A 24,869-nucleotide genomic window follows, 5' to 3' on the forward strand; every position below is an offset into this window, starting at 1 on the left:
ACACTTACCTAAGGAAGTTATAAATAAGAACTAAGGGCTAAAGAGATATGGATCAACAGTGATTGCAGGCTTAAAATTCTTTATTCTCAAAAGACAAACTTCCAGTTAGCTAAATTTTACAGTTATGTGATGAATAGACTGTCTGTGTTTAAGGGGGTGTTAGAAACTGTGGAGTCAAAGTTTTCTTAAACTATGTATCTAGGGGCTGGAGAGATGGTTTAGCGGTTAAGCACTTGCCTGTGAAGCCTAAGGACCTCAGTTCAAGGCTCGATTCCCCAGGACCCACGTTAGCCAGATGCACAAGGGGGCGCATGTGTCTGGAGTTAATTTGCAGTGGCAGGAGGCCCTGGCGCGCCCATTCTCTCTCTCTCTCTCTCTCTCTCTCTGCCTCTTCCTCTCTCTGTCTCACTCTCAGATAAATAAAAATACCAAAAAAAAAAAAAAAAAATCAAAAAAAAACTATGTAACTAATAATAAAAGGGTGGGTTTTGTTTGTTTTGTTTTTTGGTGCCTTTTGGCCTTTTGTTTTTGTTTATTGTTGTTAAGATGGGTTCCCTTAAAAAAAAAAAAAAAAAAGGGTCTCGCTGGGAATGGTGGCTCTAGCCTTTAATCCCAGCACTTGGGAGGCAGAGGTAGGAGAATGGCCCGAGAGTTTGAGGCCACTCTGAGACTACATAATGAATTCCAGGTCAGCCTGAGCTAGAGTAAGATGCTACCTCAAAAACAAACAGTAACAATGGGGGCTGGAGAGGTGGCTTAGCAAGTAAGGCACTTGCCTGCAAAGACAAAGGACCTTGGTTCAATTCCCCAGTACCCACATAGGCCAGATGCACAAGGTGGTGCATGCATCTGGAGTGCATTTGCAGTAGCTAGAAGCCCTGATGCACCCATTCTCTCTCTCTCTCTCTTTCCCTCCCTCCCCTTTTCCCTCTCTCTCAAATAAATAAGAAATATATATATATATATTTATTTATTTATTTATTTATATTTATATTTATAAATAAATATAAATATAAAGTAGGGTCTCACTCAAGCCCAGGCTGATCTGGAACCCACTCTGTATCCCAGGCTGGCCTGAAACTCTTGGTAATCCTCCTACCTCAGCTCACTATGTTCTGACATTAAAGGTGAGAGCCACCACGCCCTGCTAGATGTTTTTAAGATAAGATATAAATTGTAACACTGTAGTGGAGAAATTAAATATCTTGTCATAATGTTTCTACTGAACACCAGATACACAGAAATGCCTTACTATAAAGAGAGAAGAAAGGATAGGCATTACCATGGAAATGTATAGAGTAAAAGTGGGGCACCTAAGCTGAGTTATGGAATTAGCTGTATATCAACTGTAAAGCAGAAAGGAACAAAACAAGAAATCAACAGGCTGGTCGTGGTGGCGCACGCCTTTAATCCCAGCACTCGGGAGGCAGAGGTAGGAGGACTGCCTTGAATTCGAGGCTACCCTGAGACTACATAGTGAATTCCAGGTCAGCCTGGGCTACAGTGAGACCCTACCTCGAAAAACAAAACAAAACAAACAAACAAACAAAAAAAAGAAATCAACAGACATTTAATATGACAAGAAGCAAGCAGACTGGGGTACTCCAGAAGAAAATTCTTCATCATGATCACCAGGAGTTCTTGCCAAGATCATCTGGTATGGTATTCACTAATTTAGTTTTTATTCATTTATTTGAAATGCTGGGAACCAAACCCAGGTCCTTGTACATGCTTGGCAGGCACTCTACTACTTAACTGATCCCTCACTGAGCCATATGTGTAGCTAACATGGAGCTCTTCATACATAGATTTTTTTTAAGAAAACTACACTGATACAAGAAATACACAACCACTTACTATAAAACATGTGGGAAAAAAAATTTTTGAATGACCTAAATAAATGAAAGACATCCTAGGTTCCAGGATCAAAGACTGTAAGTGTTAAAACTACAGCAATAATCAAGTCAACTGTAACAGATCCAGTGTTATGAACTGAATCCAATCTGCCTTTATGAAGAAACTGACAAATTTATCCTAAACTATTACAACACAAACCAAAATAATTTGGGAAAGAACAAAATTGGATAACTTAAAATTCCCATTTTGCCAGGTGTGGCATACGTCTCTAATCACAGCACTCAGGAGGCAGAAGTGGGAGGAACAACATGCCTAGTACTACATACTGAGTTCCAAGTAAGCCGGGCCTAGAGTGAGACCCTACCTCAAAAAATATATATATATTGATAAGGGTACTTTTAAATTATTTTATTTTTTTAATTTTTTGTCTATTTTTATTTATTTATTCTTTATTATTTATTCTTTTTTTTGTGTGGTCTCCCTCTAGCCCAGGCTGACCTGGAATTCACTATGTAGCCTCAGGGTGGCCTTGAACTCAGAGAGCAACAGACAGAGAGAGAAAGACAGAGGGAGAGAGGGAGGGAGGGAGAGAGAGAGAATGGGCACACCAGGGCTTCCAGCCACTACAAACAAACTCTAGACGCCTGCGCCCCATTGTGCATCTGGCTAACATGGGTCCTGGGGAATCAAGCCTTGAACGGGGGCCCTTAGGCTTCACAGGCAAGTGCTTAACCACTAATCCATCTCTCCAGCCCTAATTATTTTGTAATAAATATTTTATTTATTTGAGAGGGAGGGAAGGGGAGAAAGAAAGAGGCAGATAGAGAGAGAAAGAGTGCTGCAGGGCCTCCAGCCACTACAAATGAACTCCAGACGTATGTGCCACCTCGTGCATCAGGACTACAAAGGTACTGAGGTATGGAACCTAGGTCCTTAGGCTTTAAACGCAAGCTCCTTAACCACTAAGCCATTCCTCCAGCCCTGGCAATGGTAATATTTTATGGCAATTATTAATTCAAATATTGTGATCCATAAAAACACATACCTGTAATAATTCGAGGGTCATGGGAATATTCTTAAGCTCTTTCAGCAAGTCCAATGCTCCAGTCTATAAAATACAAGTTCATATTTAGTTTTCATGACAATAAACTAGGAACTAGCCAATTAACTCACATTGGCTCCTTTATTCATATGAGAACAAAGATATATTTACAAACACACACATACACAGTGTCTTTTTTTTGGGGGGGGGGTTCAAGGTAGGGTCTCAACCTAGCCCACGCTGACCTGGAATTCACTATGTAGCCTCAGGGTGGCCTCAAACTCACAGAGATCCTCCTACCTCTGCATCCCAAGTGCTGGAATTAAAGGCGTGCGCCACCACACCCGGCTCACAATGTCTTTTAAACAGGATTTGAAACTAATCAGAGGATCATAAAAGCCACATACTGATTTACGGCTAGCACTTAGGAAGTAATTTTAAGTTTATTTTTAATAGTATTTGTATGTGTGCTGAGGAGACAAGGAAAATTTCTTATAACACACCTCAATTTCCATGGAGAATTCCTACCTGAGGATGAAGCCAAGCCTGACAAAGTGGCAGTGAAAGCCAATGCATGTTGCAGTCCCTCTAGCATTTACTCATGCACAAGGGATGAGTTATGTGGCTGGAAGTTACATGAGGTTTCTCTGCATTTCAAAGTCCGTATCATACATTATCAGAGGAACACTGCTATCCACCTGGTTCTTACAGAAGAGTAGTTCTACAAGTTCTTTTTTATTTTTTATTTAGGAGAAATAGATTAGGTATGGGCACCTCAAGGCCTCCTGCCACTACAAATGAACTCCAGACACATACACTTTGTGTATCTGGCTTTACTGGGGAATTGAACACAGGCCATCAGGTTTGACAAACAAGTGCCTTTAACAATTAAGCCATCTCTCTAGACCCAGTTCTGCAATTTCTTTTATTTTTGGTGGGGTGGAGGTGGGTTCTGAGGTAGGGTCTCACGCTAGCTCAGGCTGACCTGGAATTCACTGTGTAGTGTCAGGGTGGCCTCGAACTCTTGGCCATCCTCCTACCCCTGCCTCCCAAATGTTGGGATTAAAGGTGTGCACCACCAACGCACTGGGACCCCACCTTTTTTTTGGCCAGTTCTGCAAGTTCTGAGAAAAAGTTCAGAATTAACATCTATGTGAAGTTCATAAGACTACGCACTGTCAGTGACCAGCTGGAGTCAAAAGTTCTTCCTACAGGGCTGGAGGGATGGCTTATTGGTTAAGGCGTTTGCCTGCAAAGCAAAAGAACCCAGGTTCAATTCCCCAGGACCCACATTAGCCAGATACACAAGGGGGCACATGTATCTGGAGTTCATCTGCAGTGGCTGAAGGCCCTGGCGCACCCATCCTCTCTCTGTCTCTCTCTCCCTCTTCTCTGACAAATAAATAAATAAATAAAAATGGAATATTTAAAAAAATTTTTAAGTTCCCCCCACAGGCTGGAGAGATGGCTAAGTTAAGGTGTTTGCCTGCAAAGCCAAAGGACCTCGATTCCCCAGGGAGCACATAAGCCAGATACACAAGGTGGTTCATGTGTCTGGAGTTTATTCACAGTGTCTGGAGGCCACTCTCTCTCTCTCTCTGTCTGCCTCTTTCCTGCTCTCAAATAAATAAATAAATAAATATTTAAAAATAAAAAAAGTTCCTCCTACATAATTATGAAGAAGGAATAAAACAGGACCCATGGAAGACTCACAGAAAAACCTAGAGTTAAAAAGGAGACCAGGTGCACACCTTTAATCTCAGTGCTTGGGAGGCAGAGGTAGGAGGACTAGTGTGAGTTCAAGGCCACCCTCAGATTACATAGTGAATTTCAGGTCAGCCTTGGCTAGAGAGAGACTCTACCTTGACAAACCAAATAAATAAATAAATAAAATAAGAAGCAACAGCACCACCTACAGATTTTGGCAACTATTTCAATCTTACAGTCGCTTCATCTAATGCATCCACTTATTTCATCTAATGCAGTCACTTAATCATATTTCATTTAAAGTTCATTTAATGTACTAATATATTTACACACATTTTTATTGTATATACCAGCAAAAGAGAAAATAACTTTTAAAATATGACAGACTATTTTCTTATAACTTTTTTTCCTTGTATTTACTGAGAAAAAAAATCCTGACACGGGCAACAGCTCACTTTAAGTGTTTGCTATGCAAGCATGAGGACGAGTTCAGTTTTAAGTACAAACATAAAGAGTCAGACATGGTGGCTGGGATGCTCTTTTAGTCCCAATACCAGTGTGGCAGACAGACAGATATCTGGGGCTTGCTGGCCAGCTAGTCTTGTCTACTTGGCAAGCTCCAGACCACTGAAGGATCCAATTTAAAAGAAGAGGTGGATGGTATTCCTGAGAGATGACACCCAGTGCTATCCTCTGACATCCACATGCATGCACACATATATGACATGGACCCATACATACACAAATGTATACAAGGTTTTTTTTATATTATTTATTTATTTATTTGAGAGAGACAGTGGGAGGGAGGGAGAGAGGAAAGGGCAGAGAAAGAGAATGGCCCCAGGGCTTCCAGCCACTGCAAACAAACTCCAGACAGATGAACACCCTTGTGTATCTGGCTTACCCGGGTCCTAGGGAATCGAACCAGGGTCCTTAGGCTTTACAAGCAAACGCCTTAAGGGAGGGAAGATAAGAATGGGCATGCCAGGGCCTCCAGCCACTGCAAATGAACTCAATACACATGCACCATCTTGTGCATCTGGCTTATGTGGGTGCTGGGGAATCAAACTGGGTCCTTTGGCTTTGTAGGCAAGCACCTTAACTGCTAGGCCATCTCTCAAGCCCAAGAGTTCTTTTATTTGTTTATTTTATTTATTTATTTGAGAGGGTCAGACAGAGAGAGAAAGAGGCAGATAGAGAGAGAGTGAGAGTGCCAGGGCCTCCAGCTACCACAAAAGAACTCCAGACACACGCACCCCTTTCTGCATCTGTCTAACGTGGGTCCTGGGGAATCGAGCCTCAAACTGGGGTCCTCAGGCTTTACAGGCAAGCGCTTAACCGCTAATCCACCTCTCCAGCTCCAAGAGTTCTTGTTGACATGGAATTTTTACCTTTGATATACATAAAATGGAAAATTATGAGCAAAACAAAGGAGCTAACATGTAACCAAAGGTACCCATTCAGTCAGACATTTTTGAATCACTCTTAGACTCAGATTCAATCATATCTGTTTTTACAAAGAAACATACTAAGGAAACTAGTAGCAGGGCTGGAAGATAGCTCACTGGTTAAAGGTGCTTGCTCAAAAAGCCTGCTGGTCCTGCTCAATTTCCCAGTACTCATGTAATGTGGTGCATGCATCTGGAGTTTTCTCACAGTGACAAGAGGCCCTGGTGCACCCATTCTCTCCGTCTCTCGCAAATAAATGAATGAATAAATAAATAATTTTCTTTAAAAGAAGAAAAAGAAAACTAGTAACAGGCCAGAAACTGTGGCCCAGCCTGTGATGCCAGCAGTTGGCAAGATGAGGCAGGACCTTCAGAAATTCAAGGCTAGCCTAGCCTATATAGTAAGACACACACACATGCATGCACGCACGCACACACATGCACGGAAAGAAGGAGGGAGGAAGGAAAGGTAGGCAAGCATGCATAAAAGAATCCATGAAAGGGCTGGAGAGATGGCTTAGCGGTTAAGCGCTTGCCTGTGAAGCCTAAGGACCCCAGTTGGAAGCTAGATTCCCCAGGACCCACATTAGCCAGATGCACAAGGGGGCGCACACATCTGGAGTTCGTTTGCAGTGGCTGGAGGCCCTGGCACGCCCATTCTCTCTCTGTCTCTATCTGCCTCTTTATCTCTCTGTGACTTTCGAATAAATAAATAAAAATAATTAAAAAAAAAAAGAATCCATGAAATCCAGGTGTGGTGGCGCATACCTTTAATCCCAGCACTCAGGAGGCAGAGGTAGGAGGATCACCGTGATCAAGGCCATCCTAAGACTACATAGTTAATTCCACGTCAGCCTGAGCCAGAGTGAGACAAACCAAAAATAGAAGAATTCATGATTAAAGCTAATGCTAGAGATAGCTCAGCACTTAAGTCTAAGTCTCCCCATCATCCACATAAAGCTGAATTCAAAGCAGCACGCATGTCTGTAATTTCATGTGCCTATGCCAATGGGAGGTGAAGCCATGAAAATCCTAAAGCCCATGCCCAACTAAACTGGTACACAGGCTGGGAACGGGGGGCTGGGAGGGATAGGACAAGAAAGAAAACCTGTCTAAAGCAGGGTGGAAAGACAGAAGAAACACTGAGGTTGTCCTCAGCCCTCCACACATACGGAGGCACACATGTACCCATATGTACACACCATACATATCCACACATGCATACACACTAGCCAGGTATGGTGGTGCGAACCTTTAATCCTAGCACTTAGAAGACAGAATTAGGAGGATCACCATGAGTTCAAGACCACCCTGAAACTACATAGTGAATTCCAGGTCAGCCTGGGCTAGAGTGAGACCCTACCTCAGGAGGGGGGCAAGGGAAGAATGCCACACTAGCTTTGTAGGGTGGGGAGCTATTTCTCAGCCCTGCTCCTATCCATACCTTTTACATCCTTGGAATTTAAAGGTACTCTCTAAGTCTCTCCAATTTTTTTCCAAGCCAATGATAGCCACTCTGCAAGTTTTAGTGTTGGGTTTGACACTCTGCTTGTGAAAGTACACAATATACTATAAGTGGCCATCTGGCCAATGATAACATAAAACTTATCCTGCTTTCCAAAATATTAAGACATGAAAAATAATCACATTGCAAATCAATGCAACACTGGGTATCTCAGAAAAAACAAAAATCACAGATCACATCCTTCACTATGCATCCTACAAGAAGCAAGGACTTTTATAATACTATATTCCTTAAGCAATAAGGAGTCATGTCCATGTAAATTGACTGACATTACACCTTACCCTCAAAGATAAAATACTATTAACTTTCCTTCTGGTAACATTGACCCAGAGCTTTTCAATTTAACCCAGCACCTCATAAATTAAAAACTTCAGGGGCTAGAGGGATGGCTTAGTGGTTAAGGCATGTACCTGCAAAGCCAACAGATCCCGGTTCAATTCCCCAGGACCCACATTAGCCAGATGCACAAGGGGACACATGCATTTGAAGTTTGTGGCTCGAGGCCCTGGCACATCCATACCCCCCCTCCTTCTATGTCAAATGAATAAATAAATCAAATAAAATATTTTTTTAAAAACTTCACAGCTGGAGAGATAGCTTAGCAATTAAAGCACTTTCCTGTAATGCGTAAGGACCTAGATTTGATACCCTAGGACCCACATAAGCCAGATGCACAAGGTGGCACAAGCATTTGGAGTTTGTTTCCAGTAGCTAAAGGCCCTGGAGCACCAATTCTTTCTCTTTAAATATTTTTGTTTATTTATTTGTAAGTAGAGAGACAGAGAAAAGAGAGACAGAAAGAATGAGAATGGGTGTGCTTACATGGGTATGGGGGAATCAAACCTAGGTCCTTAGGCTTTGCAGGCAAGCGCCTTAACCACTAAGCCATCTCTCCAGCCTGGAAGCATCAATTCTATCAGCCTCTTTATCCATCTCTCTCTCACTCTTTCAAATAAATAAAATAAATAAGTTCAAAAGAAATTATAGGGCTGGAGAGATGGCTTAGCGGTTAAGCGCTTGCCTGTGAAGCCTAAGGACCCCGGTTCGAGGCTCGGTTCCCCAGGTCCCACGTTAGCCAGATGCACAAGAGGGCGCACGCGTCTGGAGTTCGTTTGCAGTGGCTGGAAGCCCTGGCGTGCCCATTCTCTCTCTCTCTCTCTCTCTCTCTCTCTCTCTCTGCCTCGTTCTCTGTCTGTTGCTCTCAAATAAATAAAAATAAACCAAAAAAAAAAAAGAAATTATAAAACCAATTATTAAAACGGATTTTAAAAATTCATGGCTTACAGATCATTTCTGATGTTAAAATTCTTCATTCTCTATAAAGTCAACTAATAAAAGAAACACATGATATAATTTAAAGATATAATTATTTATATTACATATATTAAAATATATTATAAATAATATAAAAATAAATATATTATACACATATATATAATAAAAAGAAAGCTAAAGAAAACTAACATTTGTGGCTGAAGAGATGGCTTAGCAGTTAAGCTGCTTCCTGTAAAAGCCAAAGGACCCAGGATTGATTTCCCAGTGCCAATGTAAAGCCAGATGCACAAGGCAACACATGTATCTGGAGTTTGTTTGCAGTGGCTAGAGGTCCTGGCACACTCATTCTCTTTCTTTCTGCTTCTCTCTCACTCACTCAAAATAGATAAATGAAATATTTACAAAAGGAGCTGGAGAGATGGCTTAGAGGTTAAGGCAACTGGGGTCCTTTGGCTTTGCAGGCCAAGCACCTTAACCACTAATCCATCTCTCCAGCCCAAATAAAACATTTTTAAAATTCATCTTGAGAGAGAAAGAGGAAGTGGGGGAGGAGAGAATGGGCACACCAGGGTTTTCAGCCGCTGGGAAAGAACTCCAGGCATGTGCACCCCCTTGTGGCACATGTGTGACACTGAGCACTTCGCATCTTTGTGCATCGGGCTATGTGCAACCTGGAGATAGGAACATGAGTTCTTATGCTTCACAGACAAGTGCCTTAACTACTAAGCCATCCCTTCAGCCCCCAAATAATATTTTTTGAAAAATATTTTAAGAGAAAATAATTGTTTAAAATTTATTATTAATCAAAACTTCTACAACACAGCATTTATATTTTTAGCAAACAGGGTCTTCAAATAATGTCTCTACGGCTAGGCATGGTGGTGTGTATGCCTTTAATCGCAGTACTCAGAAGGCAGAGGTAGAAGGATTGCTGAGAGTTCAAGGCCAGTCTGAGACTTATACATAGTGAATTCCAGGTCAGCCTGGACTAGAGTGAGACCCTACCTCAGAAAAAAAAAAAAATGTGTGTGTGTGTGTGTGTGTGTGTGTGTGTGTGTGTGTACACACACACACACACACACACACACATATGTAGCATAGCTTCAAACTTTAAAAAAAAAAACCCTGCAAATCTAGAAGGTTACAAGATTCCACAGATATGAACATATGCTCTGTCACAGTCTGTATAACAGTCTGTTCACTGCAGAAAGGTTAATGTCTGATTGCTTGGAGATGAGTCCCACTCAGAAAAATCATGTAATATGCCATATTATCTTGGGTGGAACTGAAAAATTTGGAATTCTCAATTGTATTAGATCCCAAAGCTTGAACAAATTGTAGACTTATGTTCTCTATCTACCACAGAATTTTTCCTTGTACCCATTATCTCAATGGTCTTTCTGATCCATTTTGAACCAACAATTAATTAGGACGGAAACAAAACAAATCACACTTAGAGAAGTTCAGCCTCTCTCCTCAGACATACATAATGCCATCTGTCACATATAAAGTTGATTCTTCTAACACAGCAGGAACATGACATATGGTTTAAGCTGTTCTCCAAGTAGAGGCAACAGAATTTGCACTAATTTTGTTACTCTCCCTTTCTATTCAAACCTCCTTGGGGTAAAGGGATTCAAAAGATATAGGCCATGGCAGAATAAACCAAGGTTAACTAACACTCACTGGATAAAACTGGCCAGTGTTCTAACCAATCAAGATGAGTATTTCACTCACAATTCTTAGAAAGAAACTATGATGATGTGATGAGTGAGTGAAAGTACCAAAAAGCAGATGATGGTTATATATTAATTCAGTGACCTTTTTTTGGGGGGGGGGGATTTATTTTGGCTATCACGCTCAAAGGGATGTTCCACAATGGCAGGGAAAATGACAACATGTGAAGAGGGTGGACATCAACCCCTGGCCAACATAAGATGGACAACAGCATCAGGAGTGTGCCAAACACAGGCAAGGGGAAACTGGCTATAACACCCATAAGCCCACCCCCAGCAATACACTCCCTCCAGGAGGTATTAATTCCCAAATCTCCATCAGCTGGGAACCTAGCACTTAGGGCACCTAAGTTTATGGGGACACCTGAATCAAACTACCATTGTTGGGAAGATGGTGAAAGGAGCTTTTCTGCAAAACCTGCCAGCCCAGGGTTCAGTTTCTCAGCCACACTCTTAAAGCCAGACAGGCATTTGTTTGCAGTAGCAAAAGATCCTGGCACACCTATACACACGTGCAAATAAATATTTAATTGTATGTATGTCTGGTATGCATATGTGTGTGCATGTTTCTGTGAGTGTGGGCATACAAATATGAATGTATGTGTGGAGGCCAGAGGTCAACCACAGATGAGAGACTACTTACCTTTTAGAGTTATGTGCACAGGCATTATGTGTACATATCATGTCATTCCACCTTTACAATTCATCCTAAAGACACCAGTACTCGGGCTGGAGAGATGGCTTAGCAGTTAAGGTGTATGCGTGCAATGCCAAAGGACCCAGGTTCAACTCCCCAGGACCCACGTAAGCCAGATGCACAAGGGGCACATGAGTCTGGAGTTTATTTGCAATGGCTGAAGGCCCTGACATTCCCATTCTCTATCTGCTTCTTTCTTTCTCTCCCTCTCTCCCCTCCTCCCTCCCCCCTCAAATAAATAAATAAATAAATGGGGATAAAAAGATACCAGTACTCTAGTACCTTATTCTACAGATGAGAAATCAAATCAAGATACGATAGGAAACTGTACAAGGTCTTATGATAACTCTAGAAAAAGTGGCATTTAGCCCACCTCTGTCAAGTAATACTCTACTGCCTTTCTACAAATACCTTTTTTTCTCTTTTTCTTTTGAGATAGGGCCTCACTGTACAAAAACTCAGAAGTCCGTATGTGGCTGAGGATGACCCTGAACTTATAGCCCTCTTGCCTCTTCTTCCAGAGTGCTGGGATTACAGTGATGCATTATGTGCCACCAAACTTGGTTTATTTGGTGCTGAGGACTAAATCCTTTGTACCTTCTAGAAAACCACTTTTACTGACTAAGCTTTATCCCCAGCCCTTCAACAATTACTTGTAATAGTGTACAAGAGAAATTCCTTTGGAAGTTAGGGAATTTTATTTTGTTTTGATGTTAGGTACTGAACCTAGAGACCCACTGATGGTAGGTTTGTGCCCTATAATGAAGGAGTACCTCCAGCTCCAGGGAAACAAAGAAAGGAAAGGAAAAGAAGATAGAAAAAGAAAGAAGGGAGGAAGGGAGAGGAGGAGAAAAGAAACAAGACAAGAAACCCCCAGTCTGAACCTACACAGCTGCTCTTCCTTTGCATGGTCCACCCACCCATGGCAACTATGTTCTATGAACTCATTACCCAACAAGAAGCTGCACTCTATCCTTTCCCAATCCCCTGCCTCCGCATGCTAAGTCTACTAGATTGCAGCATCTTCTATACATAATGATGCAAGACAAAGAAAGACTCGGCTCTAAAGTCATATTTAGTTCTCAGAGCTGATGGAAAAACAAACTACAGCCATCACACTACTCTATTATATTGTTGGTACCCTGGTCTGTAAACATCCTTCTCTCCTCAAGGAGATGTAAAAAGAAAGCAACAGGGGCCTTGGAGTGAAGAACATGTGCCACAGCTGCCAGAGATCTAGATTCTTATCGACTCTTGTCATTTCCTAATTGTGAGAGCTTGGGAACATGTGCTGTTCTCTTCTAGCTTCAGCTTCTTATGAATAAGTAGTATACACCCACTAAGAAGGGGTCAGACACACACATCAAATGTCAAAACAGAGGAAAGTCCTGACACATAGGAGATAACTGATAGATTAAAAAAAAGATTGAGAAATAATTATTTTTACCATAACAGTCTCAAAAGAAACATAAGGCAACATTTTAAGTGAGCCTATTTAATCATAAACCTCAAACACTTCTACACAGGATTATGAGACTGTAAGGTCAAAAAGAATCAAGGGGTTTTTGTCTGTTTGTTTTACTATAGGGTCTCACCATGTAGTTCAGGCTGACCTGGAACTCATGATCCTTCTACGTTAGTCTGCCCAGTGCTAGAATTAAAAAGTGTCAGCTGGGCATGGTGCACGCCTTTAATCCCAACACTCAGGAGGCAGAGGTAGGATGATCATCACGAGTTTGAGGCCACCCTGAGACTAGAGTTAATTCCAGGTCAGCCTGAGCCAGAGTGAGACCCTACCTCAAAAAAAAAAAACAAAAAATAAAAATAAACAATAAATAATAAAAATTTTTAAAAAATAAAAAATAAATAAAAGTGTCCATCACCATGTGTCTGGCTATATGTTATGTTTATTTCAAAAAGAAAAAAAAACTCTGAGTTACAACTCAGTAATATTACTATAAAATTAGGCATTAGAGTGGGGCATGGTGGCACACTCCTTTAATCTCAGCAAGACTGAGGTAGGAGGATTGCTGTGAGTTTGAGGCCAGCCTGAGACTACACAGTGAATTAAAGGCCAGCCTGGGCTAGAGTGAGACCCCACCTTGAAAAAACAAAAAAAGAAATAAAAATTAGATTTTTATGTCATTTCAAATCTGTGGCTATGCTATGCCTCAAGCACTAACAAAAGAGAGAATACTTAAATTCAACTTCATCAAAATTAAAGGCTTTAGCCAGGCATGGTGTCTCATGCCTTTAATCCCAACACTATGAAGGCAGAGTTAGGAAGATCCTGTGAGTTTGCAGGCAGCATGGAACTTTCAAGTGAGTTCCAGGTTAGCCTGGGCTAGAGTGAGACCCTACCTCAGAAAATAAATAAATAAATAAAAATTATAGGTTTTTACACTCCCAAGTGTAAAAGTGAAAAGCAAACTCAGAGCGGTGGTGCATGCCTGCAATTTCAGAGGCTGACGGGTGGCTACACAGTGAGTTCCAGGATAGATTCAGGTACAAAGCAAGACTCTGTTTCAAAAACAAATGACAAGCTGGGCATAGTGGCACATGCCTTTAATCCCAGCAGTTAAGAGGCAGAGGTAGAAGGTTCTCTATGAGTTCAAGGCCACTCTGATCACATAGTGAATTCCAGGTTAGCCTGGGCTAGAGTGAGGCCCTGCCTCGAAAAAAAATTAAAAGACATTGGGCATGGTGGCACATGCTTATAATCTCAGCACTTGGAGACTGAATTTAAGGTCAGCACAGGCCACATGGCAAGACTCAAAATAAAGGTAATAACAAGACATAATATGGGCTAGAGAGACGTCTTAGTGGTTAAGGAGTTTGCCTGCAAAGCCAAAGGATCCTGGTTTGATTCTCCAGGACCCACGTAAGCCAGATGCACAAAGGGGCGCATACATCTGGAGTTCATCTACAGTGGCTGGTTGCCCTGGCGTGCCGTCTTTCTCTCTCTCTCACTCTCTCTCTCTGTCTTCCTCTCTCTCTCAAATAAATAAAATATATTTAAAAAAAAAAGAAATCATAATAAGCAATTATAAACATAACACAATGAAAGACGACTTGACCATCACGTATGAGGCTGAGTCTGAGTGGGATCCCCAGTAACCCTGCAAAATTTTAAGAAAAGGAAAAAGAGTAAAAGATCAGTACAAACATTTCTTTAAGTGGACAGAAAGTGATCAAGAATCACTGAAAACGGCTGGAAAGATGGCTTAGTGATTAAGGCACTTGCCTGCAAAGCCAAGAGACCCAGGTTTGATTTCCCAGGACCCATGTAAGCCAGGAGGTGCAAGCATCTGGAGTTCAACTGCAGTGGCTGGAGGACCTGGTGCTCCCATGCTCTCCCTCCCCCCGCCATATCTCTCTCTCTCTCTCTCTCTCTCTCTCTCTCTCTCTCTCTCTCTGCCTATTTCTATATCTCTCTCTCTCAAATAAATAAATAAAAAAAATTTTTTTTTTTGGTTTTTCGAGATAGGGTTTCACTCTAGCCCAGGCTGACCTGGACTATGGAGTCTCAGGGAGGCCTCAAACTTACGACGATCCTCCTACCTCTGCCTCCCAAGTACTAGGATTAAAAAGACATGCGCCATAGATGCAAAAATTCTCAACAAAATATTGGCAAACAGAATACAAGAGTATATCAAAAAGATCATTCACCCTGACCAAGTAGGCTTTATCCCAGAGATGCAGGGATGGTTCAACATACGCAAATCTATAAATGTAATACATTACATAAACGGGTTGAAGGACAAAAATCACATGATCATCTCATTAGATGCAGAGAAAGCATTTGACAAAATCCAACATCCCTTCATGATAAAAGTCCTACAGAGACTGGGAATAGAAGGAACATATCTCAATATAATAAAGGCTATTTATGACAAGCCTACAGCCAATATATTACTAAATGGGGAAAAACTGGAAGCTTTTCCACTAAAATCAGGAACAAGACAAGGGTGTCCACTGTCCCCACTTCTATTTAATATAGTTTTGGAAGTCATAGCCATAGCAATAAGGCAAGAGACACACATAAAAGGGATACAAATTGGAAAGGAAGAAATCAAGTTATCATTATTTGCAGATGACATGATTCTATACATAAAGGACCCTAAAGACTCTACTAGCAAGCTGTTAGAGCTGATCAAAACCTACAGCAATGTAGCAGGATACAAAATAAATACACAGAAATCAGTAGCCTTCATATATGCTAACAACAAACACACAGAGGATGAAATCAGAGAATCACTCCCATTCACAATTGCATCAAAAAAAATAAAATACCTTGGAATAAACCTAACCAAGGAAGTAAAGAATCTATACAATGAGAACTTTAAAACACTCAAGCGAGAAATTGCAGAAGACACTAGAAAGTGGAGAAACATCCCTTGTTCCTGGATTGGAAGAATCAATATCGTGAAAATGGCAATCTTACCTAAAGCAATCTACACATTTAATGCAATCCCTATCAAAATTCCAAAGGCTTTCTTCATGGAAATAGAAAAAACAATCCAAAATTTCATTTGGAATCACAAAAAACCTCGAATATCTAAAATAATACTGAGCAACAAAAAAGAGGCTGGTGGTATCACTATACCTGATTTTAACCTATACTACAGAGCCATAGTAACAAAAACAGTATGGTACTGGCACAAAAACAGACATGTAGATCAGTGGAACAGAATAGAGGATCCAGATGTAAGCCCAAGTAGCTATAGCCACCTGATATTCGATAAAAATGCCCAAAATACTCATTGGAGAAGAGACAGCCTCTTCAGCAAATGGTGTTTTGAAAACTGGATAAATATCTGCAGAAGGATGAAAATAGATTCTTCTCTCTCGCCATGCACAAGAATTAAGTCCAAATGGATTAAAGACCTTAACATCAGACCGGAAACTCTGAAACTGCTAGAGGAAAAAGTAGGGGAAACCCTTCAACATATTGGTCTTGGCAAAGACTTTCTGAATACAACCCCAATTGCTCAGGCAATAAAACCACAGATTAACCACTGGGACCTCATGAAATTACAAAGATTTTGCACTGCAAAGGACACAGTGAATAAAGCAAAGAGGCAACCTACAGAATGGGAAAAAATCTTCGCCAGCTATATATCTGATAGAGGATTAATATCTAGGATATACAAAGAACTCAAAAAGTTAAATAATAAGGAATCAAACAAGCCAATCAAAAAATGGGCTATGGAGCTAAATAGAGAGTTCTCAAAGGAAGAAATACGAATGGCATATAAGCATCTAAAAAAATGTTCTACGTCACTAGTCATCAGGGAAATGCAGATTAAAACTACATTGAGATTCCATCTCACTCCTGTCAGATTGGCCACCATCATGAAAACAAATGATCATAAATGTTGGCGGGGATATGGAAAAAAAGGAACCCTTCTGCACTGCTGGTGGGAATGCAATCTGGTCCAGCCATTGTGGAAAACAGTGTGGAGGTTCCTAAAACAGCTAGAAATTGATCTACCATATGACCCAGCTATAGCACTCCTAGGCATATATCCAAAGGACTCATCTCATTTCCTTAGAAGTACATGCTCAACCATGTTTATTGCTGCTCAATTTATAATAGCTGGGAAATGGAACCAGCCTAGATGTCCCTCAACAGATGAGTGGATAATGAAGATGTGGTACATTTATACAATGGAGTTCTACTCAGCGGTAAAGAAAAATGAAGTTATGAAATTTGCAGAAAAATGGATGGACCTGGAAAGTATTATACTAAGTCAGGTAACCCAGGCTCAGAAAGCCAAGCGCCACATGTTCTCTCTCATATGTGGATCCTAGCTACAGATGACTGGGCTTCTGTGTGAGAATGAAAATACTTAGTAGCAGAGGCCAGTAAGTTGAAAAGGAGACATAAAGGGTGGAGAAAGGAAGGGAGGAGGGTACTTTATAGGTTGATATTGTATATATGTAATTACAATGATTGTAACGGGGAGGTAATATGATGGAGAATGGAATTTCAAATGGGAAAGTGTGGGGGTGGGGAGGGAGGGAATTACCATGGGATATATTTTATAATCATGGAAAATGTTAATAAAAATTAAAAAAAAAAGACATGCGCCACCATGCCTAGCTAAAAAAAACATAAAATATTTAAAAAAAAAGAATCACTGAAAAAATATCTATCCAAATCTGTTTATTATAATAAAAATACAGGGCTGAAAAGGTGGCTTATCAGTTAAGGCACTTGCCTGCAAAGACAAAGGACTCCAGTTCAATTCCCCAGAACCCACGTAAGATGCACATGGTGGTGCATGTGTCTGGAATTCATTTACAGCAGCTGGAGGCTCTGGTATGCCCATTCTCATTCACCGCCCCCCCCACCCCACCTCTTTCTCTCTTGCTCTCTAAAAGAAATAAATAAAAATAAAATACTGCAGTGCCTGACTACCCAAACAAGACCATCGTAATAGGAAAAAAAGATCATGACGTCAAAATAAGACAGACTGGAGGCCCACGTGGTAGCACATGCCTTTAATCCCAGCACTTGAGAGGCAGAAGTAGGAGGACAGCCATGAATTTGAGGCCATCGTGAGACTACAGGGTGAATTCCAGGTCAACCTGGACTAGAGTGAGACCCTACCTGGAAAACTAAAAAAGGCAAAAAGAAAAAAGAGAGAAAGAAAGAGAGAGAGCCTGAGAGGCAGAGGGGATATGATGGAGAGTGGAGTTTCAAAGGGCAAAGTGGGGGGGAGGGGGATATTGTTTACAATTATGGAAATTGTCAATAAAAAGTGAAATTAAATTTAAAATACTAAGAAAAGAAAATTGTAAATCAAACCCATGAAATACTACATTAAAGCCACGAAAATGATTATAATCTAGGGCCGGGGAGATAAATGGCTTGATGGAGAGAGCCTGAGAGGACCTAAATTAGAGTCTCAGTGACCACTAGCATCCCTATCAAAAGCTGTGCATAGCCACACATGCCTATAATCCCAGTCCTGCAAGTGACTCACTGATCAGCCAGTCTGATCAAAACAATGGCAGCTCTTGATTCAGTGAGAGAATTCAGTCTCAAGGGAACAAAAGAAAAGCAAACAGGAGGACACCTGAAGTTCTCTTTCTGGTCCATATCACAAATGCAAAAAAAAAAAAAAAAAAAAGAGGGGCAGGCTGGGCATGGTAGCCCATGCCTTTAATCCCAGTACTAGGGAGGCAAAGGTAGGAGGAAGGAAGGAGGATCACAGTGAGGCCACCCTGAAACTACATAGTGAATTCCAGGTCAGCCTGGGCTAAAGTGAGACCCTACCTTGAAAAATAAATAAATAAATAAATAGAGATGAAGATGTACTCAAAAATAGTGATCCAGGCATGGTGATGCATGCCTTTAATGCTGGCACTGGGGAGGCAGAGGTAGAATGATCCAGAGTCCGAGGCTAACCTGGAACTACATAGTGAATTCCAGGTCAGCCTGGGCTAATGTGAGACCCTAGCAACAAACAGAAAATGTAGAGTGCCTGCCCACATAGCATTCATAAAACCTGGGGGTCCATCCCTAGCATGAAAAATTTAAAAAAAGAGGAGGGGAGGGGTACTGGAGAGATGGCTTAGCAGTTAAGCGCTTGCCTGTGAAACCTAAATGATCCAGGTTTGATTCTCCAGGTCCCACGTAAGCCAGATGCACATGGTGGGGCATGTGTCTGGAGTTCAACTGCAGTGGCTAGAGGCCCTGGAGTGCCCATTCTCTCTCACTTTTTCTCTTTTCATCTCCCTCTCTCTGTCTCTAATAAATAAATAAAAATAAGTCTTAAAAAAAAAGATGAGAAACATCTACTGGTAGCAGCATTAGCCACCAGTAAAGTGAAAATTATTCTACAATTTTAAAAAAAATTAAATTTCAAATTTCAAAAAAAAAAAAGCAGAGTGAAATACCAATACAGGATATAATACAGACTGTCCTCTAAAACCCTGTACTAAGCTGGGCATGGTACTAAGTGCTGAAACAGCAAAATCAGTGTTCCAGGTCAGTCAGGAAAACTAGTGAGATTGTTTCAAAACAAACAAAAAACTACATCAAGTGAAAGGCAGTCATAAAACACTATAAATTGGGTCTGAAGAGATGGCTTAGCAGTTAAGGCACTTGCCTGCAAAGCCAAAGGAGCCATGTTCAAGTCCCCAGGACACATGTAATGCCAGAAGCACAAGGTGATGCATGCATCTGGGTTTCATTTCCAGTGGCTAGAGGCCCTGGCACACCAACCAAAAAAAAGAAAAAGAAAGCCTATAAACTGGTAGGATTTCAAGGATATGGAGATTCCAGAGTAGATACAGACACAAAGTATGTAATGTCTCAAGGGAGTTTACATTTTTTTAATTTCTCATTTTTAGTTTAAGTTTTTTTAGAATGTATGTGAGAAAGAGACAGAGAAAGAGAAAGAATGGGCACACCAGTGCCTATAGACACAACAAATGAACTCCTGACACACTGTGCATCTGGTTGCCGTGGGTACTGGGGAATCAAACCAGAGTCCTTAGGCTTTGCAGGCAAATGTTAACCACTAATCCATCATGCTGAATAAAGCAAAGAGGCAGCCCACAGAATGGGAGAACATCTTTGCCAGCTATACATCTGTTAGAGACTGTTAGAGAATTAATATCTAGGATATACAAAGAACTCAAAAAATTAAATAAGAAATCAAACAAGCCAATTAAAAAATGGGCTATGGAGCCAGGCGTGGTAGCACACACCTTTAATCCCAGCACTCAGGAGGCAGAGGTAGGAGGACCGCCATGAGTTCGAGGCCAGCCTGAGAATACAGAGTGAATTCCAGGTCAGCCTGGGCTAGAGTGAGACCCTACCTTAAAAAAAGGGGGGGGGGGCTATGGAACTAAACAGAGTTCTCAAAAGCAGAAATACGGATGGCATATAAACATCTAAAACAATGTTCTACAACCCTAGTCATTAGGGAAATGCAGATTAAAACTACATTGAAATTCCATCTCACTCTGTCAGATTGGCTACCATCATGAAAACAAATGACCATAAATGCTGGCGAGGATGTGGAAAAGGAGGAACCCTTCTACACTGCTGGTGGGAATGCAATCTGGCCCAGCCATTGTGGAAATCAGTGTGGAGATTCCTGAGATACCTAAAAATAGATCTACCATATGACCCAGCTATAGCACTCCTAGGCATATATCCTAAGGACTTCTCTCATTACCTTAGAGATACTTGCTCAACCATGTTAATTGCCACTCAATTCACAATAGCTAGGATATGGAACAGGCCAAGATGTCCCTCAACTGATGAGTGGATAATGAAGATATAGCACATTCATACAATGAAGTTCTACACAGTGGTAAAGAAAAATGAAGTTATGAAATGTGCAGGAAAATGGATGGATCTGAAAAGGATTATACTAAATGAGGTAACCCAGGCTCAGAAAGCCAAGCATTGCTAGTTCTCTCTCATATGTGAGTCCTAGCTACAGATGATTAGACTTCTGTGTGAGTGAGTAGGAAGAAAACTCAGTAGCAAAGGCCAGTAAGCTGGAAAAGAGATATAAAGGGAAGAGAAAGGAAGGGAGGGGGGGTACTTAATAGGATGGTATTGTATGTATGTAAGTAGAAGAATAGATTAATGGGGGTGAAAAGGCCCAAAGTGAAGTCAGGGGAAGAGATTGAGTAAAGGAAAGGCGGAAGGAGGGCTAAACAAAATCTAAGAGGATATAAATAAATCATATGGAAACCTTCTTTTTTAGACAATGGAACACTCAGGAGCCATAGATTGTTGCTAGAAAATTTTCAGTGCCAGGGATGGGATATCTTCCAGTGAGTTGTTGGCCAGGGAGGTCCCTGATGACCCCAAAACATTACAGGCCATTGCTGAGGCCCTTGTTTTCCCACCAGGAATAGATGGTAAGACCCTACTGCTGAAGATTCCACATACTTGGGCTGCAAGGCCACTGAGAAATCCTGCCGGAACTGAGCTGATAACTTCCTCCATGTAGGCCAGCTGACAGAAAACTGGAAAAAGCCATTCTGCATGCAGTTCAATGGGAAAAAGAGAAATCACCAATGAAGATATTCAACAATGGACACTGCAAACCTTACATTTGGATGGCCAGGCCAAATGAGCCAACGGGAGCAATAGTGGCACATCTGTCATGATGGAAACCAACTGCCCTCTAATTGGACTGGAGGCCCGCTCCATGGGAGGGAATACATCCTGATACTGAAAATGTAAAACAGGGGTAGTCATGAGCCCTAGGGGTATAACGTCTGCTGCTATCTGGGTAAGTGTATGTACAATGCTTATCAAACTACCCAGTAAGCACTCTCTTAATGTTCATGCCCTTATATTAATGCTACTCTCACTTTTGGTAGAGAATCTTCTCTTTTCAGATGACAGTGACCTTGGGATGACTCAGAAGGCATCATGGTACTAGAAAGAAGTGACAGGAGTGCTCAGCACTGCAATATCTCTATCACACCTTCCAAGGCTCAGGGTCTATTGTGGAAGAGGTGGTGGAAAGAATATAAGAGCCAAAGGAAGGGTAGGACTCCTTACAATGTGCTCCCCCCATACACAAAATAGCCTGGATATCTATGACCTCACAGTGCCTGACACTACCTACAGAAGACCATCATAACAGAAGGAAAAGATCATGACATCAAAATAAAAGAAAGAATGATTGAGAGGGGGAGGGGATATGATGGAAAATGGAGTTTCAAAGGGAAAAGTGGGGGGAGGGAAGGCATTCTCATGGGATATTTTGTATAATCATGTTAGTTGTTAATAAAAAAAACTTGAAAAGAAAAAAAAAATGCATGCATCTGGAGTTCATTTGCAGTAGCAAGAGATGCTGATATGCCTGCCCCCTTCATACACAAAGAAAAAAATAGCCCGTTTGCTTTTGTTTTTCAAAGTAGGATCTCACTCTGTAGTTTCAGGTGGACCTCAAACTCACAGCAATCTGCCTACCTTTGCCTCCCCAAGTACTGTGATTAAGAGTATTTTTAAAAGAATTTTAGCCAGGTGTAGAACGCTCGCTTTAATCCCAGCACTCAGGAGGCAGAGGTGGGAGGATCGCTATGAGTTCAAGGCCACCCTTGAGACTACATAGTGAATTCCAGGTCAGTTGGGCTAAAGTGAGACCCTATCTCGAAAAACCAAAAAAAAAAAAAGAATCAAAACAAAATGATATCCAATAATATCATGCAGATTTTTAAATTAAAATAATTATTCTTCTAGTAGGTTCTACTTTCCCATTATAATATTTAAAAAAGTAGCTCCTATGATGGTTGTCATTGCTAATACATGTAATCACAGCATTAAGGAGACTGACTCAGGACATTTTTAAAGTTCCAGATCAGTCCTGGCTACATAGCAACATCCCGTCTCAAATAAATAAGTAAATAAATATCTAGAAACCACAGTGGGGTGGGAGGAAACAAATCTGCCATAATCCTTCTGCTTCTGTTAAATTATTAAACATTTAGAAAGCTATCTCTGGTTGTGTACTTGGGGAAAAAGAAGGTGCGTCATTCTGACCTTTCTCTTTATTTCATCAGCCTGTTTGAATTACAGAAAAACGAAAGAAAAAAAAAACAATTTTACTTTTCTTTTGCAAAGCAAATTCTCATTCTGGTAAAGTTTTGAACATTCAGAAAACAGATCTAATATGGAAACTTGACTTGGATTTGAGGAATTACTGGAATTTATCCTCATTCTCCAATAAATTACAGAAAAGAAATTATCTAACAAATTATTTTTTTCCCTAAACGTTTGTAGTGTGGGAAAATGGGGACCTCTTCAGTAGAGACAAAAATTTCCCAATTTATTCAAAACAAATGAAATGTTCAACCTATCATATAACCAGAACTTAGCACCTGCAGTGGGAAATGAAACGGTTGAATCAACACATAAATGACACAAGCTAATATCTGGAACAGAAAACAAACAGGAAATACTTTAAAAGGCCACAACACCAAGTGCAGATTAACCGGGCATGTAATTAAATGCTGGGCAATGTAGTTTCTGAAGAAAGAGGAAGAGAGAATGTTTAAAGCCTTAACAATTTAGTGTCAACAATAATTCCTAATCTGGCAGTGATATGGGAAATACAGTGGGTCAGTAGTTCCTGGGCTAATCCAAACTACAAGGTACTTAAACAGGAGGGTAGCCAGCATGGTGGAGCACGCCTTTAATTCCGGCACTCAGAAGGCAAAGGTAGGAGGATCACCATGAGTTCGAGGCCACCCTGAGACTACATAGTGAATTCCAGGTCAGCCTGGACTGGAGTGAAACCCTGCTCGGAAAAAAAAAAAAAAAAAAGTTTATAATCTCTGACTCAATGTCTAAGCCTATAAAATGGATTTACCTATGTGTCCACAGATGTGTTCTGGATTACAAAACTATTTGCACAGAGGGTTTGCAACTCAACCGTGCTGTGCAAATGAGTATCACTTCATGATTTTATTATTTCACGTACTTTGAAATGAAAATATGCTCAACACAGGGGATCAAATACAGGAGTTGACAACCATGGATGTGTGCTGAATGGAAGGTGGACAAAACTATAGAAACATCGTGTGAAAACTGTCCTTATTAACAGACTAATGTCATTAACAAGTGAGTCCATAGGTATGCAGCGAACAAAGTACCCAGAAATGGCATTCGTTCAAACCCATCTACCAGCAAGCAGCATGTAGATTAGGGCGGGCTCCCGTAACCATCTCTGTTTTGACCACCACTGCCAGACAACATCTACTTTGTAAAAACTGCTTAACCAGTTTGCAAAGAACTGGCATAGTTTACTTTTTTTTTAATCATTAAGTAAGCCCTAAGCAGTTGAGATTAACGGATGTTTTGACTTCTTCAAAAAGTCCGATCCAGGAGAAACCCAGGTCGCAGCCTGCGGTCTCAAGCCTGCACGCGGGGCAGCATCCAGCAGCGGACCCCTCCGGGCCGAGCAGTGCGCTGACAACCTCCCATCCGGACGCGAGGTTCGGCTCCTACCAAAGTTTTTAATCCAAAAGGAAACGCGCCCCGGTTCCCACCTCGCCGTATTAACGAGGAAGGACCTGGAAAGGAGTGAGGGCGCCGGGCCGCCACGGCCTAGCGCGGTCCCGCCGCAGGCCCGCCCTCCCGCCGGCTGGCCGCGCTCACCGCGTTCTTCTTCTGCACCATCTTGTCCATCTTCTTGGCGATGCGAACCACCTCGTCCTCCATGGCTCCGGCGGGTCTTCCGCTGGCCCAGTCCGCCGGGGACGGGAAGTGGGCTGAGCTGGTGTCGAAGGACGGCAGAGAGCGATGCTCGTCGTACCGAGACCCCACAACAGGAGGCCGGCGACTAGGCCCTTCCGCACAAACCAGGCCGGCGGCGGCTCCTCCCCCACAGGCAGTGCCAGCCGAGCGCCGCTCGCCATGTAGGCGCTACTAGTCGATCGCAGACGGCGCGCCGCGGCTTGGGGTTCCAGAGCCGGCTCCGCGGGCTACGTCCCGTCACCACGCCGGAGCCTACCGGGACTGGAAGGCTGCACCGCCTACCGCCTGGTCCTCTGGCCCAGCTCCCTGACAGGATGAGGCTGGCCTGCAGTCCTC

General features: G+C 41.7%; 1 protein-coding gene across 1 annotated transcript in view; it reads right to left on the reverse strand.

Moving 5' to 3' along the window:
* The window catches only part of Tcea1 (transcription elongation factor A1), a 56,114-nt gene extending 31,454 nt beyond the window's left edge, over window positions 1-24,660 (reverse strand). Inside the window, exons 1-2 of the mRNA XM_004653356.2 lie at window positions 24,435-24,660; window positions 2,903-2,965 (exon numbers count right to left, since the gene is read on the reverse strand). Of these exons, the coding sequence (XP_004653413.1) occupies window positions 2,903-2,965; window positions 24,435-24,497 (126 nt within the window). The 5' untranslated portion in view covers window positions 24,498-24,660. The remainder of the gene's footprint in view (window positions 1-2,902; window positions 2,966-24,434) is intronic.
* Between the last annotated feature and the right edge of the window lie 209 nt (window positions 24,661-24,869).

Source organism: Jaculus jaculus, chromosome 2 (genome assembly GCF_020740685.1).
Source record: "Jaculus jaculus isolate mJacJac1 chromosome 2, mJacJac1.mat.Y.cur, whole genome shotgun sequence".
Taxonomy (NCBI): domain Eukaryota; kingdom Metazoa; phylum Chordata; class Mammalia; order Rodentia; family Dipodidae; genus Jaculus; species Jaculus jaculus.